This window comes from Acanthopagrus latus, chromosome 20 (assembly GCF_904848185.1).
Source record: "Acanthopagrus latus isolate v.2019 chromosome 20, fAcaLat1.1, whole genome shotgun sequence".
Taxonomy (NCBI): domain Eukaryota; kingdom Metazoa; phylum Chordata; class Actinopteri; order Spariformes; family Sparidae; genus Acanthopagrus; species Acanthopagrus latus.
Window position 1 is genome coordinate 15,689,865 of NC_051058.1, and position 24,637 is coordinate 15,714,501.

Here is a 24,637-nt window from a genome sequence, read left to right on the forward strand (position 1 = left end):
TGAATTAGTCTATATACATACAGAGCATGTCTCATTGCATTTGCCTAAGAAATAGAAAAAAAGGTTTGAAAATAGGCTGAAAATGTATGCTCTTCTATTTGAACTAATTGAATTTCTTCTTACTTTCTAAGAAGTTAATTATTAACATTAGAAATAATGATAAAAAAAAAAACAGGGTCACAGGTTGCCCACTTTCCAGAAAGGCCATAGCAGAAGTTCATAGTTTAAGACAGAGAAAATGTCATTTACCCATCAACAAAGCCATTAGTTGCGACCAATATGTAACTCATATATGACAAATTCACGAGTCATTACGTTCACATGAAATAATCCGAGTCTCACAACCTTTGAAATGAAACTTTATTTGAATAAAAGATACCGCAATGAGTAAAATAAGCGACATGGATTGTATAAATATCTGTGCAACCAAAATGAGCACGCCGAGGCACTTCACTGCCTTCTGCTGCCGTGATACACCAAACGCTCCAGCTTGACGTCCAGCTACAGAACCTCAGAATACCATGTTTCTTTTTTTCAATTTTCAGTTCATTTTTCTTTTTTGTTTGTTTTTGTTTCCGTCATTGTCATGTTGATCTAATCTAAAACAAATACGATTTCTAAAAAAAAAAAAAAAAAAGTAATCTGGAGTTACAAAAGCAGGAAGATGTGGCTGGGGTGGAAAAGGTGAGTGTCGGTTCACTCGCAGTTCAACATAAATAAATTTTTTTTGTCCATGAGCTGCCATGTGAACTCAGCAGTGAGGGGGAAGGGGTTAAAACGTGGGGAGACATGCGTACTGATGCAAAAAAAAAAAAAAAAGAGAGGAAGTAAGATTCAGTCATTCACGCAAGCAAACAGGAAATAACAATATGCAACTAGGGGCTGACAGAAAAGAGAGTAAACTTTGACAATCGCCGTCTTCATCAGTGCTTTGGCCCAACACCGCCTCATGGCACCGTTAACTAGCCACAATCTGTTACAGCAGGTGAAGAGAACAATCAGTATCTATGTTACAGTCTTTACAAATGATGCTTGTTTTGAAATGATAAAAAGAGTCCGTTTCTCTCTCGTACAAACTACACTGACAGTAGATAGTAAGCGCAACCCAGACTTTATTATCACCCCCCACAGTGGACGAAGGAGTTGCAAAGTCCCAGAATGTTTTGTTTTCCTGCAGCTGGAGCACTGCATGCATTCAAATCTGTTTCCATGTTTATTTTGCTGAACTGAGATGAAAAATCTATATGCATTTGAGTGTGGACTGTGAAGATGCACTTACATCTCCAAACACCGCCTTCATTCAAACTTTGCACCGCTTGATTTCACATTTTGCATTGACTGTTTGAATTTACACAGAATCACGACTTTCAGAATACATTCATCTTATCGCAAAAAATTACCACAGCAACATCGACATTAATCTACAAAAAAATCCACCTCGCTGCCCCGACTACCTCCAGGAGGGAGTGATGAAGACCACAATCTGCAATATAATCAGTACTTATTCTCATTATCAAAGCACGTCATCAGGTCAAAAAAAAAAAAAAGAGAGAAAAATAAATACATATATAACAATATGATAACACTGAAGTGTGGGCTCGTGGTGTCCCAGCGGGTGGGTTACACGCCCAGCTTGTTGGCGATGGTCATGACCACTTTGAGGATGGGCATGAAGGCAGAGATCTCGCTGAAGTTGCTGCTGCTGACCACCTGGGTGTGGACCTCCAGGCCCCGCTGGTAGTTCTGGCTCGCCACGCAGCGGCTGATCTCATGCAGACCATTCAGGATGTTGTGAGAGAGCTACGAGATTGGCGAGGAAGAAATGGCACAGGTTACTATGCACCACCCTTTTACTTCCATATGTTACACATCTCACTTTCTCCATCATTTCAAATGATTGTAAATCCTCATAAAAGACCTGTATATAATATAATATAATATAATATAATATAATATAATATATATATATATATATATATATATATATATATATATATATATATATATATATATATATATATATGTATATATGTATGTATGTATGTATGTATGTATGTATGTATGTATATATATATATATATATATATATATATATATATATATATATATATATATATATATATATATATATATATATATATATATATATACATACATACATACATACATACACGTACATGTGCATATAATTTTCTAGATTTATTTTTCATATGTAATATTATTCTTGTCCCATCTTGTGCGCTTGTATACTAATGAAACAAATTCTGAATTTTGGGCTATAAAATGTCAGAAAACTTTGGAAAATGCTGATCACCAGTTCTTGAGTAACTCCAGCTGGAGATTAACAAACTAACTTCAGTTTAACCTGAAGTTTCTTCTTGCATTCAGGCACTTGATTGCATCTAACTGGGCTGTTTGCCCCAACACTTTATTTTTTTTTCCATGACTTTCCGATCATACAACATGATGATCGACCTATCACCTCCTGAAGTGACAAGACCAATTCCGCTGTATCTCATCCAGTAATTGATGCAGTTACTGGATGGCGGTTTAAACAATGGCCTCACTTGTGTCTTTTCATGTGTTTTTTTCAACTTGTTCTCCCTGAAGCTTAATATTATATTTCTGAAGAATTTTACTGATGTTAGCAGATTGGTTTCTCAGTTTTTTCTGATTTAAAAAGGTCCTTTAAGTTTCAAATTCATCACTGCTTGTGGGCACTGAGCAGACTTGATGGTAATAAATACAAGCATTTTAGAAGAAATGTCACATTATTGTCATTTTGATTAAGATAACAGGAGCATTTTTATATGAACGTCCTGCCGAAAGCACTCTAACTTCACCACAAGGCTAAAAACAGATCTTTACAGTCTATCTGATGCTTTTGCAGCATGATGATAACCTTGTTTGATAATAATTTAATCATTTCTTACCGACTGCTCTCTCAGCTTGTCATACAGGAATCCCAAACGTTTGGCTGCATCATCAAGCTTCCTTTTTGTTTGCTGAGGAGGAAACATTTGTGGTTATCTTCTATTCAATAACAGCCAAATTCTTCCCTTTTTCCCCCATCAATTAATACAAGCTTTATTACATGCAGCCAAGTACACATATAACAACACTTACTGGGTCTCTTGCTGCTAGCTGGCAGCGCTGCACCAGGCTGTCAAAGGTGGATTTGAGGACCATGTGTTCAGCTGGGATTTCTTTCTGCTCCACCCTCTCTGCTGGCAGCTGCTGGAGGAGCTGAGGGGAAACAAGGGAGAAAAAAACAAACACAAGGTGTTTACATTTGTTGTGCGCATTGCTGTTGAGAATTCAGACAACGTCCCCTTGTCGCATACCAACCTGCACGCTGGGCTCCTGGGGGGCTCCAGGAGGGACTTGGGCATGGTCGTGGGGCTGAGGGGCCTCCACAGGGAATCCCATTACAGGGGCTGTGATGGGGGCCGGTGGGGTGTAGTTGTCAGGGACCTGGGATCACACAACAGGAAGACACATCCGAAACAAATCGGTTAGATTTGACGTATCAATCAAGCTTTTGTCAGTTGAATTTTCTTGCCACTTGAAGACATATTTAGCTAATTGCTAACTTCTGCTTTCTGGTGTTGAACAGGCGGAGGGTTTGTTTGCCGACAACATCCGCCCTCTGCTGCTGGAAATTAAGTTAATGAGAATGGAACCTTAATTCTCTGTGGATCTGTCCCTAAGCACAACATCTTACACAATACATGTAGTGTTCTTGTTTTTCATACAACATTTATCAGTGGAGCTTAAAAAATTAATGACACACTAAATTATTGAAGTGAACTCTTTATGGGCAGTACTATTACACATGTATACCATATATTTTAGAGCAGTGAATCCCAAGTAGCGGTAGTTGAAACCCATGGGGTACTGCTGCAGTTACCAGAGGGCAAGTGGAAAGATTGAGTATTTCAAGCCAATTTAAATGATAAAGAAAATCCACATATTTGTGTTTAGGAGAAAAAACACATATGGAAAGACAAACTGGTATTTGGCTGATCATTTTTATAATTATTACCATAAATACTAGATAGCATATAAGCAGAGAAGTTGTAATAAATACATACAACTCTTTAATAAAAGCTTCAAATGATAGCAGAAACCTAATTGATCAAATCTACAGAAATAAAGAGACCACGAGTAAACAGATGTGGTGTCACAATACTGCAATTCCTAACTTAAATACAATACCTTACAATACCATTCCACATCATGTTTGATACGACAGAGAAATATTGACATTGAGGGCATAAGCTCCAATTCTGATAACGATAGAAGCAGGAGTACCTTCTTCTTCCTGGGTCCACCTCGCACTGCTGGTGGGTCATTCCAGCCTTCCTGGGGTCCTAAATTCAGAGGAGGGAAGAGAAGGGTTTAGCATGAAACTGCCATCATTTTTATTCCTGTAGTCACACTCAAGCAGACAAAGATTGTCTAAACAAGACAATCTCTTGAAGCAAAGGTTAGTCTATGTGGCTAAAAAGCCTGAAGTGTAAACATGTCATCAAGCCATGAATCACAGCAGTTTCAGCAGATGTGGCAAAAATCTTCAGGCAGCATCCTCATCATCACTCAACAGCAAAACAATACACCAGTGCCGAATGATTAAAAGCATCTCGTATAGCTTTTTTGAGCTCAAACATGTTGTAAAATGTGTTATATAATTCTTAATTTGCTACATCAATATAGGAAGCGTATGTTCTCTTTAAAGTGCCAGAACCTTTATGATCCGCAATAAAAAACCTACATAATCTTGAGTCAAGCCTGCAACCCAACATACAAACAGAACAAATCATCTCTCTAGAATTTCCCTAAAGCTTATAGCAGCACAGGCAAACACCACCAAATACACACTGAGTGACCAGAACAATATAGAAACTCTATGATCTAATGTAAGGGATGTTGTACTGCATTATATTGTATTTTACAGGTGTTTTCGGGTCACTCAAGTGTGTGTTTCAATGCATATCCAACCCTAACACCTGTCACCTTCGAGGTCACACTGGGAATTCAGCCAGGGAAAGTATCCTGCAAGTCAAATGAGGTGGACAGCTGAACAGGACTCAATAAACATTAGCAACAGATTCCATTTAACATGTGAAGATCTGTCATTATCCAAGAATACACAAAGGGATCGTTTACCTGTGGGGGGAGGAGCGACGGCAGGGGCTGCGAACGGCTTCACAGCAGGAGCACCGGGGCCTCCCTGTGGATACCCTGACCCCATAGGAGCATAGGGACCAGATGCCATGGGGGGTGCAGGACCCTGGCTGTGGAGGCCCCCTGGGTACATGGGAACTGGGGCTCCCGGTTGGGAGCTGGGTGGCATGGGGCCTGACGGTATAGAGGTAGTTGGCATGAAGCTTGTCGGTGGCACCCCGGGGCTGGGCATAGGGGGCATCCCTCCAGGGGTTGAAGATGAAGGCTGTAGAGGAGGTCCTGATAAGTTAGCAGCTGACATAGGAGGACCTGGAGGAGGATAGGCTGAGGGTCCGCCAATGAGCATCGGCTGGGGCTGGTGGAATGGCTGATGAGGAAGGAATCCTGGGGAAGGACATGGGGCGTACAATTGATCATTGAGCATTCAATCAAATCAGCCTTACATTAGCAGGATACAATTAAACCACGTCAAACCTGGAGCCGGAGCAGGATGTTGGGGGTAGGAAGGCCTCATGGCAGGGCGGGTCGCACTGGGTGGCAGTACATGAGAAGAAGGTGGCAGACCAGGCCTGGTGTTGGTGGGGGCAGGTTGTGGAGTAAAAACCGATGGCAAAGGAGGCTGCTGCTGGGCAGGAGCGGAAGGCTGATATTCACTCTACGGTTGGAAAAAAGAATTAACACTGTGTTTTAAGAGAAGAGTTTAAGCATCCATAATACCACAGGAATATAATCTCACTAAAGAATATATTCATACCATGATTTGTGCTTTCGGTGCAGCGGCAGCAGGAGCAGGCTTGGCTGTGGACACATTGGCTCTGTTGAAGGAGTTTGGAGGCTGCTGTCCAACAGGAGCCTCTCCCTGAGCGTGGAACAGTCTGTCTCTCAGCATCATGATCCCAGGCTGCGTGGACACAACAAAGTTAGTTATTATGTGCAGCGAGAAACAAGGAGGTTGTCAGTCAAAGATGTCAATCAAATCTGTAAAAGTTTCTGAAAAAAAGTCGCCGCTAAAGGTCTGACACCTTGTTGCATCCTGAGTATTAATAGCAAACCAAATGGAGCAACTGTATTCTTGCTGGGTTTTGTAGTTGGGTTAAAGAATGTGCTTCTTACTTGGTCTGTGTTTTCAGGCAGGTAGGTCATGGCAGTGGCCAGACTGCCCTCTGCAGCCAGTATGCCAGCATAGCAGGTCAGCTTCTCTGCCAGGATGGGGCTCTGGACTGCCACCTCGCTGTTGCGGAGACGTTCGATTGACTTACGCAGCATCATTACTTTTTCCACCAGATCCTGAAAAAGAAAAAAAAAAAACAAGAAAACATGTTGTGACTGATATGATCTTGCCTTTGGGCTACAACAGCAAATTGCATGTACAACAGATAGAACTGTGTAAGTGAAAGTTCTCCTCAGACTGTTACACCGGTTCTGCACGTCAGTACAAGCAACCATTCCTACCTCGACACATAAGAGAGAGGAATCAATAATTACCATGAACCTTTTTTCTTCTCTACTTGGTGTTCATTTTCAGATTTTATGCTCACAATTAATATGCTTGGTGCAACAGTTTCACAAAGACCAAACCTAACAAAGTTTATACCTCTAGACCAAGAGGGGTAGAGCTTTCTCTCTGCGAGGCCCAGCACTCTACGAGCTTCTCAATGTTCCCCGAGCAGATGTAACACAGACAGGCCTGCAGACAGCGCTTCTCTGACTTCTCGTGCTCCAACCGGCCTCCCAGGGTATCTACCAACAAGAATTCATAATGAGACAGAAGGGAAAGCCAAGATTATACCGGGGGGGGGGTTGCGTATCGACAGAAAGGTTATTCAGCAAGTTAAACAAGTACTGAGATGGTACAGTTCTCCTGGAAGAAAGGCAAGTTGCAGCATGATCAACATGCTGCTACACTTGAGCGAGACCTACCGCACAGGCGGGCGAACTCTTCAGGGTGAGCGTATGTCAGCAGAGCAGCAAGAGCCTCCTTCCAATTGTCCAACTCGCAGCTTTGCACTATGTCCCTCCAGTTCTGGGTCACCACTGAGGAGATGAGCTGCAGTTGGGGACAAATTAAATTACCATAACATGCTATTTCAATAATTCCCCATGAACAACAAGGATTCATACAGACTGCTACCATTGAAATGCTGTTCTTTTGCTTGCTCAGGTATTTTTGCTGGGTCTTCTTGAGCAGCTCCTCTCCTCCGCTGATAGACAGCAGGATGGCTTCAGCGTAACGGCCGTCGTTCAGACACAGATCCACAGCTCCCTCGAAGTTACCCACCAGCAGCGCCTGGCTTATCAAACCATCGGTATCTTCAAAAGGACACAAGCTGTGGTTACTGGCAAGATAACTTTCCAGAGATAAATTGTTTTAATCACATAATTAAGTGAGGGTTTTTTACCACATGACACAGGGATCTGGAAGTTTGAGTTTTCCTGCGGAGTGTGACTAAAGAAGTCTGCTGGTGAAACAGAACCTGAAGTTCTAGCATCAGTTGCTTCTTCAGTCCTCTGGAAAAATAAGAAAAAGATAGTTCATACCAAGCACAGCCTGCAAAAACTAGACATGCAAAATATACTTTTTCTGTGTGTGTGCAGACCTCAGTGGAGAGTCGCTGCATCTTCTCTGCCAGATCTTTGGCATCGACTCCGTGACCGTTGTGCTGAAAACTCTTCCCCAGACATTTTGAAATCTGAGCAAATAAAATACTTAATCAGCTTAGACAGAATATGAGTCACGGTTACATATATGTGATGGATGCCAACTTGCAGCTACCTTTTTCTCCAAGTCATCTTTGCTGAAACCCAAAAGCCTGAGGAATTTAATACGAGCTTCATCCTCAAAGTTCACCTATAGACAGAGAAAGAGAATGAGCTCAAAATAAAACAACACTACACGGACAGAAGATTTGATGTTGTGTCTAAATATGGATGTGAGGCCCGACCAGAAGGAACTTCCATATGTCCTGCTCAGCATCGGACTTGGCGTTCTGAATCTTGGCCTGGCAGTAGTTGTTGAAGGAGCCCGACTGCAGCGCTGCCTGCAGCTCCCTGGAGCGCTGGAGGAACTCTGTCTCCGTGGTAACCTGGCTCACAAAGACCTGTCTGGGGACGGGCTGAGGGCTCTGCACTGGAGCCAGCTTGGGATTCTCGAAGGTTATCAGTTTTCCACCAAACTGGGGAAATAAACACAACAACACATGAGTCTTAAAGGAAATTATTCACCAGTTCCATTAACATGCCTATAAAATATCACTTACAGCAAAGGAGGCCCCCACTGGCCTGCGCACCCACTTCGGAGGCTTCTTTAGTGGGGGGACTATGGTGTCCTGCAATGTAGACTGAGGAACTTGCAGGGGAGGCAGCACCTGCCCTGTACCGAAGGGATCCATGGTGTCAAACGAGGAGGAGATCTGTTAAATAAGAATGTTAAATGTTAAAACAATTAAAATCTTTAGAGGAGAGCTCAAACAATTAGTCAATTAATCAACAGAAAATTAATCTGCAACTCTCTTGATAACTGGTTTGGCAAAATGTCAAATTTATACTGGTTCTAGCTTCTCTAACGTAAATATCTTTAGGTCTTTGTCTTCGGTTCTTAGTCTTCCACTGTATCTAACAGTTTCGCTTTGAGTTTAAGACCATTATGCAGTCAAAGAAAGACATTTGAATATGATAACAATAACAACAATTGATTGCACCTGTTCTTCAGGCAATTATCTAAAAAAATCCACACAGTAAAATACCTATATTTCAAATTCATAGTTATATTCTGTACATGTGTCCTTGACAGTTGCTCCACCAGCACCACCTTGTGGACAAACGATGCCGCTCAGCACTCAGGATTTGGGATAAAACACAATGCACAGGAACAAGCAGTTACCTTATCAGCTGTGCTTTGCTGCTGAGCCTTCAAGCTCCCTCCCATCACAGAGTAGACAGTGATTCTCCCATCAAATGAGGCGGCAGATAGCAGGGCTGGATTCCTGGGGCACCATTGGACATCAAAGCACCACTGGTTTGTTGTTGGAAGCTCATAGATTACCTAAAATGAAGGATTGTCATTAAATTACTCTAATGAGTGAGGTCATTTAGGGATAACAGTGGAACAGACAGCATTGTCATATACCTCTGCAGTGTTTGGATTCCAGCAGAGGATCCTGTTGTCTTTAGCACTACTCAGCAGGAGCTCAGGGTCAGCCTGGCTCCAGGAGATGGACAGAATTCCCCTGTAAGGAAACACCAACAGATGGTACAGTTTATTCTGCAAAAAAAAACAAACAAACAACAGAAATATGAAAGACACTCAAACTAGTAAAGCCTCACCTTGTGTGGTTCTCAAGTACTTTAAGGGGTGATGTGGCAAAACGGAGGTCCCACATCTGGATGACTGGGAGTCGATCATCCTCAGAGGCCAACACCAACTGAGTGGCCACTTCAGGATGCCAGAGCATTCCTGAGCAGTGCATCTGAAAACACACAGCAGATGAGAGTTTCTACGGGGTGCAACAAAACATTTTTTAACTTGTCATTAAATTATTACAACAGACTTTAAAAGGTTTGTCACAATTAATGTTGCACCCTAAAATTCACAATTCACGTCATTCACAAAGCTCGTGGGACTGATCTTATTTGTCAGTTTTTCTGCTGTGTCATTCTACACAGTGCAACACATGATGACAGCTCGGCAGGGTTTCAACTTCCACAAACCGAGTCTAGTTTCATAATTTAACCTAAATACAAAACTTAAGGTAATGGATATATAGGGATGACAGAAACTAAGAGTGGCAGATGCTCTTCAGATGCTCTCGGCTCTGGTGTTAAATGCTGGAGAAGTTGTCTAGACTGCAAGCTGTAACCATCAAAGGTGACCTGCCATTTGGCTGTCAGGAATATCAGGAGGCAGGAAAGAGAGACGCAGCATAGTGTGTCAAGATATTGTTACTGAACTCTGAACAAGATGCACTCAAAGATGAAAGCTGTTACGGGAGTTAAGTGTTGGATGGGCGCGCTAGGCTGTACTGAAACTGGACAGCAGAATCATAGTCGAGTATTTATCAAAACAAATTAAGTATAAATAAGAGAAACAGGTGCAGCCCTATTGCAAAATTCTATTAGCAAGTTTCATAATTATTTGGCTGATTGGCTGACAAGCAAACTCTGCCTATGACTGCAGTTCAGTGGACAACGTGGCAGAACAATGTGGTGGACGAGCTTTATCGATTGATTTGTGAAACACAGCGGTGCAGTAATTTGGAAGACGGAAACTCGAGACTTGCTGTGTTTTGTATAAAAGCCACTTACCCTGTTGCTGTGGTCACTGATCTTGATGATGGGTTCATTCTTTCTCAGGTCCCACACAACTGCTTTTCCACTGGGGCTGGCAGAGGCCAGGATGTGCTGAACCTGCCTGTTCCAGGACACGACACTGATGTCTTCAGCAGGCTGAAAGCAAGAGACAAAGGCTGTTACTGTCAAAACAAACCTTACTGTCTGTCTGAGACAAACAGATCACTGATATCCAAATGCTGATACTACAAAGGCTGTGCCATGCAAACATTGTTGCTACCAATTTAAATGACCTTTAAGCGAAAGCTGCTGATAGGTATACAGGATCAATATATTCAGTGAAGTTCAACTGTTTGTATAAAAAAGAAAATGACATTTCCATGTAACAAGGCACCAATAACTATAATCTAAAGGAAGTTACACACACATACACAACACTTCAGAAGGAAACCATAAACAAATAAACAAATCTTTCTTGTCACCACCTGTGTCTTTGCTCCTGGAGTCATCGGACTGCTGAAGTTGTTCAGATCCCAGATATATATCTCTGAATCATTTGCCCCTGACGCAAGGAGATTACTCTGAGGAAAATTTGACAAAGATTAACCACAAGTATTTGGTTTGAACTTTCTGTAAGGACAGGAGATTTGAATTCAGACATTCACCTGAAAAGGGTTAAAATCGAGTGCTCGAATAGGTCCAGTGTGTTTGTCAGACTGTCCCACTACAGCATCAGCATCAGCTCCGGCGCTCATTATGACCTCTGGGTTATATACAGTCAATGTGCCATTTTCACTGCCACCAACCAGTCTCCCTCCAGTACCATCTGCTCCCATTCCAAAATTCACCCATACGATACTGTGCAACCTACGGAAGAAGAAAAGTACAGAGAATTATTGAATGTGTTAAGTGTCGTGGTGACACCCAACAGAAATCGGGATGAGAATTAACCCTGATTACTACCAGAATACTAGAGGTTTCCCATGATTACAGGCCCCATTTCTGTGGTATTTAGTAAAAAAAAAAAAAAAAAAAAGGTGAGACAATCACTGACCATCCTGTACAAAAATACAGCAGTATTACATCAAAGGAAAAAGGCAAGTCACCTCCACTTACAGCGACTGATGTGGACAGTGGTGTGAAATAATTGTGGCCGAAAAAATAAAGCATCTTTTATTCTAGAAATTACCTGTTTGTTGTGGGTAGTGACCCTTTGAGCTGCATTTCCAGAGAGGGGTCAGAAAAATCCACCTCAAATATCTCCAGGGCAGCTGTGGTGTTGAAGGAGGCATCAAGCTGTTGTGCTGATGTTCCCAAGGCCAGGTGGATGGGATGGTGTCCGGCAGGACTCCACGCCTGGTGGGCAGTCCTCTGGATCTCCTTCAGCCTCATTTTATTCTCTGCTAGTTCCAAGTCCTGGATAGACGAACCTATTCCACGAAATCAGACACAATACCCATCTTTAGACAGCAACGGTTGTGGATGAACCACTATTGTTAATTGAGTTAGTGTGATGCACAAATCTGTTGACACAAATCAGATATTCCTACTTTCAAACTTGGCTCCAACAGGGTGACACCCTTACTGACAGATGCATCCGACTATTTCCTGAAACTGCTAGCTAACAGTTCGAGCACACAGCCAGCTTCTATCCATGTAACAACACGTAATGTTGTACCAACTTCACGGGTTATAGACAACGTAGTGACGTTAATGTAGTTATGTTGTTTACATTAAATTATCCCCAAGCCAGTTAGAAAATAAATTTAACGCAGGCTAACATGATATGCAGCTAGCTAACGTTAGCATTTCGCAATAACCTCTTTAAAAGATGTTTCACACACTTACTGTTAGCTACGTGTAGTTAATATAACAGTGTACAGAATATCCGACTGCAGTCATTACTTAATAAACGCTGGAAGAGTTTTAGAGGGTCAGATATTCTCTCATGCATGCCAATACATAGGTGAGATGTCATGTCAACGCTTCCATCTAGCCGATAGTGCATAGCCGTTCCAGTGCATAACCGGAGCCTCTAGCAAACAAGCTAACAGCCACCACCCATGTCACCAAATTGCAACACTAACAACAAACACTGTATATCAGACACTTTCAAGGCAGACAGAAAATACAATGTCGGTTTATAAAGCAACTCACGTCAACTGTCTATATCACAGCCCGACCGTCCGCATTCACCACAAACCGGGTAGCTACTTATCAGCCAAGCTAGCAGCTTAGCCGCAGGCAGACTCCGACCAAAGTGCTTTGCTGTGTTGTCACTACGCTACGGTAGCCGACCAGGACATTTCTCATCAGGTAGTGGCCTGAGGTAACCCCGCGCTCCACGTTGACCCAAACATATTTGTCCGCTGCATAACTTGCATTCATAACGATGACTCCAAATATACTTATATGTTTCTTGTCACTTGTTAGTCAAAATGCAATCATTTTAATCTCTGTGTGGCACGCTGAAATTATTTCTATACGTAAACAAAACAACACAACAAGGGATGTAACTGTTAACATGTTTATTCTTGACAGAAATATATTTACACAAGTAGAATTGGTTTTAAGTCATTAGATTTCATAATTTTTGACTTCTTCTGGTTGTTTCTCCGGATCTCCTCCTTTCTCTAGGTACAGGTTGTTGTAGGGATACTGTTTGGGTGCCTGGAAGAGAGAAAATGCTTTACTGAACATGTATATATTAAAAAGAAGTGAAAATAAAGTATGAATAGTTGTCACTGAACTACCTTACATTAAAACAGTCTTGATCACAACATTGCAAATGCATGATTTAGAGTACAAGTGTTGTCAAAAATACCAATATAGGAATACATAGTCCTTCTGGATATTTAAAAGAGTTTCAGTACACATTTTCTGCAGTATCAGTACAAATGTGCCAGCTGCACTTTCTCACACTTCCCTCACACAGCAAGTTGACACACATGCACACAGTATTTTTACAGGCCAACTCTAAACAGAACAAACAAATATCTGTGTTAACTACAGTCTGTCTAATGTTCTGTTGGGTCATTTTTTTCAAATTAAAAATGGTTTCAAATTCAGACAGTTTTCAAGGTATTGAATCAGACTAGAATTCTAGTATCAGTGAAATGCAGTGGTTAGAAAATGAAGGATTTAATAAAGAGTAGATACAATAAACAGGGCATTTAATTTCAGTTAATGTAAAAGAGTTAAGTTCCACAAGTTGGAAATAATTCTACTGTACCTTACGTCTACTACGTTCTCTCTTTAGGAATCAACATCTAATCTTGCCATCTTTAACTGTGCTGGGTGTCTCTGGTTACAAGTTAGCCAGATGACTTTAAAATGTTACATGCAAATATGTTCTGAAAGTCTGAATACCACTTCATACAAATAATTTGCAATTCAAATTTTGTTTGTCTGTGAGTATCCAGCACAGAGGGCCATTTTCAGAGATCTCTGGCTAGTTTTGTAATCCTCACATCTAGTAAAACGTTTCAACGCTATGTCCAATGTCATATATGTTTTGGATGACGGGTCCTGGTGTATTATCCTAACATGCATAATGTAATGACAAATTGTGAACACATTTAAAATGCAACCGCTATTGTGTAAACTTCACAGTTCATCGTAAAGTTTCAATTTCAGCAACTGTTACTCTGACAATTGATAAGGAATGACATAAAGCACAGATTTTGATCAAGAAGAGGAAAAAAAAACATGATCTGCAGTTGTTTTGTTGTTGCTGTATTTAGTTTTTGGATGTGGGTGAAAACCATAGAAAGAGAGAAAGTTCTTCATGACGAGCCAGAGCGGTGAGCCAAGGTAAAGAAACATCTGCTTTTTAAAACTATGCCTGAACTTATCAGGTCATTTCACAGCACAATAGTACTTTTACAAAAAATTAAATCTGAGCATTGGTCTGTACTTACAACAGGTTGGTAAGATTTGAATTCCTCCCCAAGGTAGAACATAAACAGCATGAACCCGATGAAACCAAACAATTGTTTGCACATTGTGGCCCAGGGAACAGGGCTGGGAGATGTATCCACACGGTTCCTGATGTACATGTCGAAATTCCAGGGCATCTACAAAAAGAAATCACAATCAGTGATTAACAATCAGCTCTTAAACCGTAATAACAATTACTGTTTTCTTCAAAGTCAACCGGTGTTTGTACGGTGACACTGCCCTGAGCAGAGAAAGAAGTACCACTGAGCAGTCAAGCTGATCTGAATACTATCTAAATATCCAAAAGACAGAGGATGATGAAATACGTTTTATGTTATCGTCACTAAAAATGCCAATATCCACCTTGCTTTTTTAAAAACCAAATAAAAAAAAAACACAAGGTAACAAGATATATTACTTAGAAGGACTTTGCTTCCACATTGTTGCAGACATATTTGATATTCCTGGGGACTATTTATTAAAAGCACTTTGTGAGCACTGCTAAACACACAGATCCCAAACGGTGGCAGCTTCCCTCATGACTCATTTCCTACAGGGCTTTCACACGTTCATGCAGGGGTCAAGTATAGCTATTGTTTTTTTGGTGAGTGAAAATGTCAAACTGAGCAATACTAAAATAAGCTCATGTTGAAAATCACATTGCACGTTGCAAAACTGGTGTAGCCAGCCCTTGTACGGTAAGATTCTGGTACCTATCACCTAATATATACACCAATACTGATATATGTGTGACATATATCAGCATATATCAGCTTGGCCTATGGTTGTACACGATTGATACTTTTTTACGATACCATGTGTTTGTCTCTAAAAATCAGATTTTCCACATATGGCTGCACAGATACCATACAAATGTTCAGTGTGTGTACGAGCATTGTGTACAGGTTATTAAATACAAAATAAAAACAAATTTTGTGTTATTTTGTGTGCCTGGAAGCTTTATTGACTTTTATGTGTGCACCTGATCACAAAAATAGATGCATTTCCAGCTGCAGGAACTAAACTCTTTAGTGTCTTACCGGCTCTCCCCAGTTCCTCCTCAGGTCAGGGTGGTCCCACTTGTACCAGGGGTCTCTCTCAGCCTGAGATCTTTCTGGTAGTTTAGGATAATCACCAAACCTGCAAACACACACGAATGAGACATAGTTGTCAATCACTTGTGTGCAGACTTTGTTACTGGCTGTTCACACAACTAACTGGTACACATAACAATGTATGGGTTGGACAGTACTTCGATATCTGCTCAGAGAAAATGGATAGTTAGAACTGCCATGAACTGCAGCCTTGTGTAAAATGAAGCTTACCCCTCGCCTTTGTCGGGATACGGTTCATAGTCCTCAAGCCTCAAGTTGTACTTCTTTGCCGCAGCTGCCATCTCCTCGGGGGTCTTCGGGAGCGGTCCAAGTACAGTATCCTTTGACGAACCAGAGGCTGAAACACCAACAATTGCACATGTCAATAAAACAAGACTAAACTATAAAGCTCATGGGCTCACAGTGACATTATGTCCGCCTTCACCCTCATTCAGAGTAGCCATAGCTAGGATAAGCTAGCGTTAGCATGTCAAGGTTACGTCCATTGGAGGCTTTTAACTTTTAACTCTCAAACGTATCTCAAGAGAAATTAATTAAACAGTATGAATAAAATCTATGACACCACTGACCTGCTCTAGATCCCGACAAAAGGGCTGAAATGCCGGAACCCTTCCCTTTAGAAAGGGCTTGGGCCCACCGTCGGAAACCAACACCAGCCATGTTTACTGGCCGTTGCTGTCTGACAGACGGTGTAGTACGCATGCGCACGTTTGGAAGTAAGGGTTGGCGTAAGGCTCAACTAAAATCCATACAAAATATTTACTGCAAGAGGTATTTAAACGGCTTTGAAACAGTTTAAATTTAACACTACTGCCTAAATATGACCTACACAAGTAAACTAGACCAACAGTGGGGAGAAAGGGTATTTAATTAAAGTTATTATAGTTATTCTAAGGATTTATTTGGGAGATAAAGTAATAAAAATTAGTGTGATAAGTGTGCTGAGGATGATTTGTAGGGTTGCACAGTAAGAGTACAGCACTACAACAAAGTTCATCTTGTTTCACTATAGCCATATTCACGTTTTTAATCGTACATAGCCTCAAATAGTTTAATTACGTCATCACCAACAACTGTGTTTAAAAAGAAGTATTCAAAATTCGGTGCTTCTCTCTTTCACCCGCTTCCATAACAAATATAAGAATTCGCCAGATCAGGATCTTTATCCACAAGTGCTTCTTCTGCAGCTTTTGTCCACATGGGCCGCCAGAATCAACAAAAAATGAACGTTCCTCCTTGTAGCTGCTTTAACAAGGCTGTTAAAAAACTGCTGCCTGACCCAGTCAATCTATTAGTAATACAGCGCTATCAGAAGTGACAACAAAAGCAACCAAAAACTTTGTGCATTTATTTCATCATGTTTTATTTATTTTAATAGAAGTTTGAGCAGTAGACCCCATCACAATAGAGAAAAGCGTGATTGTGTCATAACAAGTCCTCCAGTGGCTGAAGTGGAACTTGCTCTCAGGGTGAATGCACTGAAGCCCCGAGGCCCTGTTCCTCTTCCCATCAGATCCAGCTCAGGTGCACAAGTGCATTTACTGGGCGGTCGTCACTCTGCCACTGCTGACAAATTGAGGAAAATCCATCAGAGTAGTTCTGCTATGTCCTTCTCCACTGTTGCAATGGGGCAGTGAAGTTCATACCTGCAGTAAAGGGAAAATATTAGAGCCATTATAACAGTCACAAAGAGCTGACTGGGTTTCTAACTTGAGGTTTGGGTTCTTTACCTTCTGAAGGGAACGCCATCTGCAGCGATTAAGAACTTCTCAAAATTCCAGCGGATGTCATTGACTTTGATTGGTGACCAGTAGAATTTCTTTATGTCTCCGATAACAGGGTTCACAAATGGCAAAGATTCCTGTTGGTGAACCGGAAATGAGATCAGAAGTGTATCTGGGAGGTTTCTCAGGAGCAGAGCAGCTGAAGCACTTACAAAAACTGTCATCCCAATATTTTAATTATGTAAATAATACATCAAATAATACCTTTAGGTAGGTGAAAAGAGGCTCTTCGTTTAATCCATTCACCTCGACCTTGCCAAAGACGGGAAACTTTGGCACGAACCCACCACCAGGTCTCACATACTTAAGAATATTGAGGGTCTCATGATTCACCTCTGAAAAGATAACAGCAAAAATAGTCATTATTGTTGTGAAGAAGTATCAAATATCAAGACATTAATGCAAAATACTCAATTGGAAGTACATGATATGCACTGAAAAATGTGTTCAAGAAAATGTACAGATACAGTAACCATCTGAAACAATGGATGGTTGATACGTGTACATGTCAGCCCTAAACTCGCCAGTTCTGTGTCTTTTGCTTGTGTCACGACAGGTTTTGATATTCTTAACGTCTTATTTGTCTTTTTCCAGTCTTTAAACTGCATTACCTGCGTTATTTTGCTGCTGTGCCTTGTTCTGGTTTGTGCCCAGTTTTTGTTCTGCTTGTATTGTTCTTCTCTTTGCTTTGTTGTATTTTAGGAAGCCCTTTTAAGACCATTGCTGTAGGACCACACCCGAACAATAACCCCTCTGCTTATTCTAGCATTTTCACTCATGTCTTACCATGTGTTTTATCAATGTGCACTGTCCCTTTTCAGATAAACTGAAAATTTAAAGGTGCAATTGGTAAATCTTTTAGAGAAAACATTAGAAAAAAGTTCCTTGAAATAATCAACAAAATGTGTTAAACTGTTCTGACGTTGAGTGAGTCAGCATGTCGACCAGCTAGCCATGTCCTGTCCTGGCGCAAATTTCTCAGCAATGTAATGTCTCGAGCAATGTAAACACAGACACTTGCCCAGGACCACTACCTGCATGGCTAACTGAGCTAACTAGCTAACAGAAGCCATAGTAAGCAGCAGTTAGCAGTTGCTCTACAGATATGCTGTCCCCTGTTTGTTTAGAGAATTAATTTCGATAGATGGCCTATTCTTACATATTGCATCGTTAACATCTGGAATGCGAGGAGTGGGCCACAACCAGACATTGCTTTTTCGTCAGAGGTTACCACACTATAAAGCTTTGCAATTACCCCAGTATTTTAGATAACTTTTAATCTGAAAAGAGACAGTAAAGTATAGCTGTTAAATAAAATTAATGGAGTAAAGCATAAGCAGACGTACATATAAGGAAGGCATAAACTGTAATTTAAGTTTCATACAGATCAGTACAGATTAGAGTATTGTTTGGTACAGTACACTACCAGGTTAACAATCTCTTACTTACTGTCACGTTCAAGAGTGACAGTGTACCTACCAGGTGACTGAAGACCGAACTGGTTGCAGGAGAATCCTAAAACAGAGAAGTTGAGGTCGCCAAACATTTCCATCAGTGCATTCAGTCGGTGGTACTGAGGGGAAAAGGACATCAAATCAAACGCCTTAGGATAAAAAATGACTGCATGGATTTTGTGAGATGTAACGATGAGATAATGTGACATGACTGCAATCAGTCGCTGCTCTTGCAGATTATTACCTCCTCTATTGTTGACCCTCAGAAGGTGGCAACGTTGATGATGAGAAGCACCTTACCCCTGTAGTTACTGAGCGGAACCAGCTGTCCGTCCAGGGTCTCAGCAGAGAAATCATAGATTGATTTACACGCCATGCTCGTACTTTAGCTTGTATATGGGATTGCAGTCAGTCAGGAGTGAGCGTTCGCCCCGGCTATCCTGTTGGCTCATCTCATTCACTGAAACATAACTCATGGGTCAGCAATTGTTCAGCGTGACTGACTTCATTGTTCTCCTGGGCAGAGGTGAGCTGGCAGGGTGGTCATTTGTTCGACACATGTATTCCAGGGGAGAAGGCTGCTAATGTGGTGACAGCTAATCAGCATTAGGGAAATTAAATCATCAGAATTAACATATATGGATCTGCAGAATCCACATAAAGAAATTCAGGAATTCTTATACTGACTTTCTTTTTTTGTTGTTGTTGTCTTTGCAACAACCGCTGTAAGGCTATAATTATGAGGTAGTTATATAGAGTTGTGCTGCACAGTGCTTTATTTACCAACACAACACTTCCAACCTGTTGTTTTTATCTGCACAGCTTAACTAATAGGCAGTTATTTTGGTGAATATTCTCGAAAAACTGTTCTGAAAATAAAGGAATTTATAAATATGAACGTTAAAACAACCACTGCTCATAAATACGCCAACAAAAGAGTGTAGGATGTCTCTATAAAACATGTATAATATTAATTTAAAAAACAAATTGCTTGTACGTGATCTTTGACGTAAACCCGGAAAATTACAACTGATGCGTTCACTTGTCCCTCGTAAAAGCCCCAATAGGTGACAACATCAGATATAGGTCATCTTAATACGACTCAACGACGTCTCTTACATTTGATTAACATACTCTTGACTGCAAAAAAACAGCAGATTCGCATCATAAATGGATATTGGTTGTTGTTTATAGTCCATTATCGCAGAATTGAGCTACTGTCTGCTTTTACAAACAGATTAAAATGGATGAAATTGCCACCAAGGTTGCGATAACGGTTTGTATTTGTGTATCTATCATGTTTATCATTAATATTTGGCTCTCCCTTTCCCTAATAGCAATATTTTAGAAATGCACAACGTTGATGAATAGCTCATGCTCCATTCCGGTATGAATTGAGCTTTCTTCCGACAGCACTTGAAGGCACCATTAGGTTTGGGTTACACCTCAAACGCCTGCAAGATGCTAAAGAAAAATACGTTATCTTGGCTTCTATGTGATCGACAACGCGTCCTTAAAACCCCTGTATAACATATCCGACTCATTATGGATGAAGAGGATAAGATGCGAGCGTGAGTGCCTTTGAAAAAACGAAATTTGTATTTAAAAAGCAGCTGGATTGCTACCCCCGGCTCGCTAGCTTGACGGCTAACAGCGATAGCTTCCTAGTCCCAAGTCCCTGATGAGATGATCAGATGGTTGTTGCTGCTCCGGTTTATTTATGGCAGCTGACTCCGGTTTAATTATACATTACAGCGACGAGCCTGGTGTAACGTTATCCACCATTAATGTAACATTTGTCATTACTGTATGTCATAGATGGTTGTTTCCGTGAACGCTGCATGCAAGTATCAAAGTTCAGCTGTGAAACAAGGTTTGCTTCCCTCAGCAGATGTCACCTCTTGGACCTTCCCTGGGAGGATGTGCTGGTTCCACATATTTTATGTCATTTGCCGCTGCAACACCTCGTCAGCCTGCAGAGGGTGAGCAAGCAGTTTCACAGCCTCATCCAGGTGTATCTGGCCAACTGCAGGACCTTTGATCTGTCCATGGTAAGTCCTGATGAGCGCAACCTTTTAAAGGATAAGTACACCCAAAAGTGAGAGTTCAGCCTTCATGCACGCAACCCCCGTGTCGATGGAGAGTCGGGTGAAGTTTTGTCGTCCACAGAACATCTGGCAGTGTTGCAGCCTTGCAGCCAAAAATAGATGGGGACTAGCCAACGCCCAACCAGGCCCTTTAATTCAATCAAGCTTAACCCAATATGAAAATGTAAATCTACTCGATTAAATTGTACTCACTCACAAATAAATACGCTGGCGCTTTCCAAATCTGTACCAAAAGGGTCTATTCTGGGCCGGGGCCTATCCTCCAACCAAGTTTTGTGGATATCGGTTTATTAGTTTTTGTGTTACCCTGTCCACAAACCAACAATACAAATGGACACACGTGAACACATAACCTCCTTGTTGCCAGTGACAACTGAAAAACACATGAAATGTCTTGTCCAGCGTTTTTTTTTTAAAGCTGAAATCTTCACTGTAGCTGCTAAGCTAAAAAGTGTTAGCATGCGCACCCTGTCAGAAGTTGGTGTCAAGGGTTTAAATGATATTTTTCCAAATCAGTTTGGGATCTTTGGGGGTCCGGCGACTTGGATTGGGATGGACAAAGGGGTGTTTTATGGGGGGTTTATTTGGTAGTTTTTTTTACGTTTTAAAATAAGTCCTTATTAACTTCAGTTTTTAAGGAGAATGCTACAACATTGTTTTGCTGTGATGCTCCAAAAATGTTATGTGGACTATTCATTTTGGACGAACTGTTCCTTTATTCGCCTCCACTTGAAGACTGTATGTCATTGTCTAAAGGTGAGGTCCGCTATCTGCTCTGTTGTGATATCCACAGATTGGACCATCCATTCCCAAGGAGGCGTTTGTCTCCATGTTGAAGGACAACAAAGTTCTCCACAGCCTCTCCCTTCAGAACTGTTCCGACTGGGTGACAGACAAGGAGCTGCTGCCAGTGATCGGCCAGAACCAGCATCTGCAGAGAGTGGACATGAGTGGCTGTGTTTGTCTCACCCGCCACTCGCTGGTGGCCGTGTCCTTGAGCTGCACGCACCTCCACCACCTCGGCCTGGCGCACTGCGAGTGGGTGGACAGCCTGTCCCTGCGCAGCCTGGCTGACCACTGCGGGGGGCTGCAGTCGATCGACCTCACCGCCTGCCGCCAACTCAAGGACGACGCCATCTGCTACCTGGCCAAGAAGTGCTTGAAGTTGAGGTCTCTATCGTTGGCAGTCAACGCCAACGTCACCGATGAGTCGGTGGAGGAGGTGGCCAAGAACTGCAGGGGCCTGGAGCAGCTGGACCTGACAGGTTGCCTGCGGGTCAGGAACCAGTCTATCAGGTACACCATGTCTTATTTTCAAACATAATCCAGCTAACTTTGTACCATCCCCACTGCCTCGCTCCTTGTGCACCCATCCATAAGATCCTCTTCATGCTGTGCTCACAGGACTCTTGCAGAGTACTGCCCGAAGCTGCAGTCCCTGAAGGTGAATCATTGTCACAATGTGACAGAGTCAAGCCTGGATCCTCTACGGAAGCGCAATGTAGTGATAGATGTTGAGCCGCCTTTGCAGAGGGCTCTGGTACTTCTTCAGGACGTGCTGGGGTTCGCTCCCTTTATCAATCTGCAGATATAGCCAAAGGGCCATCTATCTGTCCAACAAGAGCTCACAGGTATGTAATATGAGCAGTGTATCTTCTTTATGAGCTCCTGACACTTTTATATCCAGCAATGTCTGTCAAATATCCAAACAGGCCTAGAACTCAGCCTTAATAGTCTATTCGGAGCAGATAATGGTGATGACAGTCAATCAATTGTAATCAACATTTGTTACAGGTGTCTTCATCAAGGCGGTCACTCTCAAGGACACGTGGGTCGGGACAGTCCAAGAAGACCGGGATGAGGCACGCCACGTGGAAGAGTAAAGTCACTGGAATGTGAACGATGCACATTTGTGCTCGAACCCAAAATAACGCCACATTTAAGCGGCTGAAGAAAGCCATTAACTTTGTAAGAATTGTTGCCTCATGTCCAAACGATGTCACTGCACTAAGGTTGCAAATGGTGTGAGATTTTCACAGCATGGGAACTGTTTCAGAAGGTATCTTTGCCAAACTGTATTACACAATTATTACACTTGTTATTATCCGTTACAGTGACCCTGAATGTATCCAAACAGAAGGGTTTCTGGGTCGAACAAACACTTTCTTAGAATTTCATAAACTGCTAAACTGTCCCGACAGACACAACACTTGATATAAACTTGGAATATTATCCTTTTAATGAACGATAATACGGTAGAATTCAGTGTCATAGATAAGCAGATGTATTCAGTATGATAATCATCAACTTTTCATATCACGGTATACCACACACGGTATATCGCTGTCACTCACACTGCACTACCCGGTATTCATTCAGTGTCGTTATAATGTGGTTTTGTTAAAAAAAAAAAAAAAAGGAAAAAAAAGCAATTCTTACCAAAAGTACGGTGCATTGTTTTGTTGGTTTTACCTTTTTTAAATACACAATTTACTTTGTGTGTTTTATGATATTTTAAGAAACATCTATGTTTCATTTGGAAACATTTAAAAAAAAAAGTCTGAGTTTGATTAAACATTTAGTTTTGCATGTACTGTTTTTATGTATGTGCAAGCTTAAAGGATCAACTCGATTGCACAGAAACGTTTTCTTACATAGCAATTTTTTTGTTTTTTGTTTGTTTGTTTGTTTTTTTTCTCCACTACTGAGACTTCCGCTGCCACCACAAGACAACCAAGGTGAATGCAGTTTTGTTCACGTGTCTTCCAGAAACAAAGTCCTGTCTCCTTCAGGACGAATCCGCAGACCTCACTGTCGGCACTTCTTCAGACTGCTGACCAGCTTTGTCGCTCGCAGCAGTTGCTACACCGGAACGATCTGCATGACTGGCAGCAGATTAGTGGGAGAATGTTCACATATAATATTTGCGACGTGGGTGAAGCAACCCTTTAATTCATATTGTTAACAGATCCACTCTTGTATAGCTGAGTGTTTGTCTGAATTGAGTGTAGGAGCTAATTACGACTGTTTCCCATCTGACCCCTTGAAATGAGTTTTGTAAAAAGCACCTGTGTTGAACTGCTGTTGCTCATTAATACAGTATGTGAATTGTTAAGGAAATATTAAATTGTAAAATACGACACCATCAGAAATGACTATTGTCACTTTTTTCACTACATGAAAAGGCACAGATCTGCTGTGATGTATGTTAATGTTAAGTGTATGAATTAGAGCTGCAACAATTAACCGATCAGTAGTTAATTATTAAATTAATCTGCAAATGTTCTGACTGATTTTGATGTGAAGTACATTTATTGCCAGAAAAAAATACTTTTAAGACTTAAGTACATTTAATATCAGACACTTTTGGACTTATACTTGCGTAGTATGACTTTTGGCTACTTTTAACAACACTGGAACTCAAGGACTGTAGAAGAAATACTCTTAATATAGTATGAGTATAAAGGTTTTAGGCAAAGTAAGGGGCAGTATTGGTCTTCTTCAACTGTTCCAGACAGATTTCATTTATAGTAAAAATATTCAAAATAATGACCCAAGTTTCCTTTTTCTTCGAGCTTCTTAAATAAGAAAATGAGCATAATCTGAGTCCTAACCTTCAGTAAATAGCAGGATTCCTGTAATTCCTCTAATTCCCTCCATTGTCAAGCATAAGAGGGTATTGTCAAAGCTTAAAGATGAGGCTCAGAGGAGGGTACATGACTCAGAGTGACACCAGGTGGCAGCAGTGAGTCGGGATATTTATC

At 41.3% G+C, this 24,637-nt stretch overlaps 4 protein-coding genes across 8 annotated transcripts; 1 reads left to right on the forward strand and 3 right to left on the reverse strand.

The window, feature by feature from the left end:
* Positions 1–346: 346 nt before the first annotated feature.
* On the reverse strand, positions 347–12,776 carry sec31b (SEC31 homolog B, COPII coat complex component). The gene is made up of 25 exons (XM_037081918.1): positions 12,631–12,776; positions 11,663–11,903; positions 11,139–11,340; positions 10,959–11,054; positions 10,489–10,629; positions 9,511–9,653; positions 9,314–9,413; positions 9,068–9,229; positions 8,445–8,597; positions 8,130–8,360; positions 7,961–8,035; positions 7,785–7,877; positions 7,587–7,695; positions 7,319–7,497; positions 7,108–7,234; positions 6,782–6,927; positions 6,301–6,474; positions 5,942–6,088; positions 5,662–5,842; positions 5,170–5,571; positions 4,315–4,373; positions 3,349–3,474; positions 3,127–3,246; positions 2,934–3,005; positions 347–1,800 (listed from the first exon to the last, which is right to left on the reverse strand). Exons 2-25 carry the CDS (start codon positions 11,863–11,865, stop codon positions 1,621–1,623), a joined length of 3,621 nt encoding a protein of 1,206 aa, XP_036937813.1. The 5' UTR covers positions 11,866–11,903; positions 12,631–12,776; the 3' UTR covers positions 347–1,620.
* Positions 12,777–12,984: 208 nt separating this feature from the next.
* ndufb8 (NADH:ubiquinone oxidoreductase subunit B8) lies at positions 12,985–16,258 on the reverse strand. The gene is made up of 5 exons (XM_037080365.1): positions 16,097–16,258; positions 15,738–15,864; positions 15,453–15,552; positions 14,394–14,549; positions 12,985–13,143 (listed from the first exon to the last, which is right to left on the reverse strand). Exons 1-5 carry the CDS (start codon positions 16,227–16,229, stop codon positions 13,051–13,053), a joined length of 609 nt encoding a protein of 202 aa, XP_036936260.1. The 5' UTR covers positions 16,230–16,258; the 3' UTR covers positions 12,985–13,050.
* A 617-nt stretch (positions 16,259–16,875) lies between these two features.
* Positions 16,876–21,660, reverse strand: gpx9 (glutathione peroxidase 9). Of its 2 annotated transcripts, XM_037082241.1 has the most exons (6): positions 21,066–21,660; positions 19,010–19,225; positions 18,791–18,884; positions 17,516–17,646; positions 17,258–17,388; positions 16,876–17,173 (listed from the first exon to the last, which is right to left on the reverse strand). In XM_037082241.1, exons 2-6 carry the CDS (start codon positions 19,139–19,141, stop codon positions 17,116–17,118), a joined length of 546 nt encoding a protein of 181 aa, XP_036938136.1. In that variant the 5' UTR covers positions 19,142–19,225; positions 21,066–21,660; the 3' UTR covers positions 16,876–17,115. The 2 variants fall into 2 exon arrangements, with proteins under 2 accessions (XP_036938136.1, XP_036938137.1); XM_037082242.1 differs by lacking the exon at positions 21,066–21,660 and having other exon boundaries at positions 16,876–17,093; positions 19,010–19,731.
* Positions 20,160–24,021, forward strand: fbxl15 (F-box and leucine-rich repeat protein 15). 4 transcript variants are annotated; one of them, XR_005071940.1, is made up of 6 exons: positions 20,160–20,336; positions 20,654–20,816; positions 21,667–22,169; positions 22,278–22,504; positions 22,668–22,932; positions 23,643–24,021. XR_005071940.1 is itself a non-coding variant. In XM_037082239.1 (5 exons), exons 1-4 carry the CDS (start codon positions 20,311–20,313, stop codon positions 22,465–22,467), a joined length of 882 nt encoding a protein of 293 aa, XP_036938134.1. In that variant the 5' UTR covers positions 20,160–20,310; the 3' UTR covers positions 22,468–22,504; positions 22,668–24,021. The 4 variants fall into 4 exon arrangements, 2 of the variants coding, with proteins under 2 accessions (XP_036938134.1, XP_036938135.1); XR_005071941.1 differs by having other exon boundaries at positions 22,668–22,841; XM_037082239.1 differs by having other exon boundaries at positions 22,668–24,021.
* Positions 24,022–24,637: the final 616 nt, after the last annotated feature.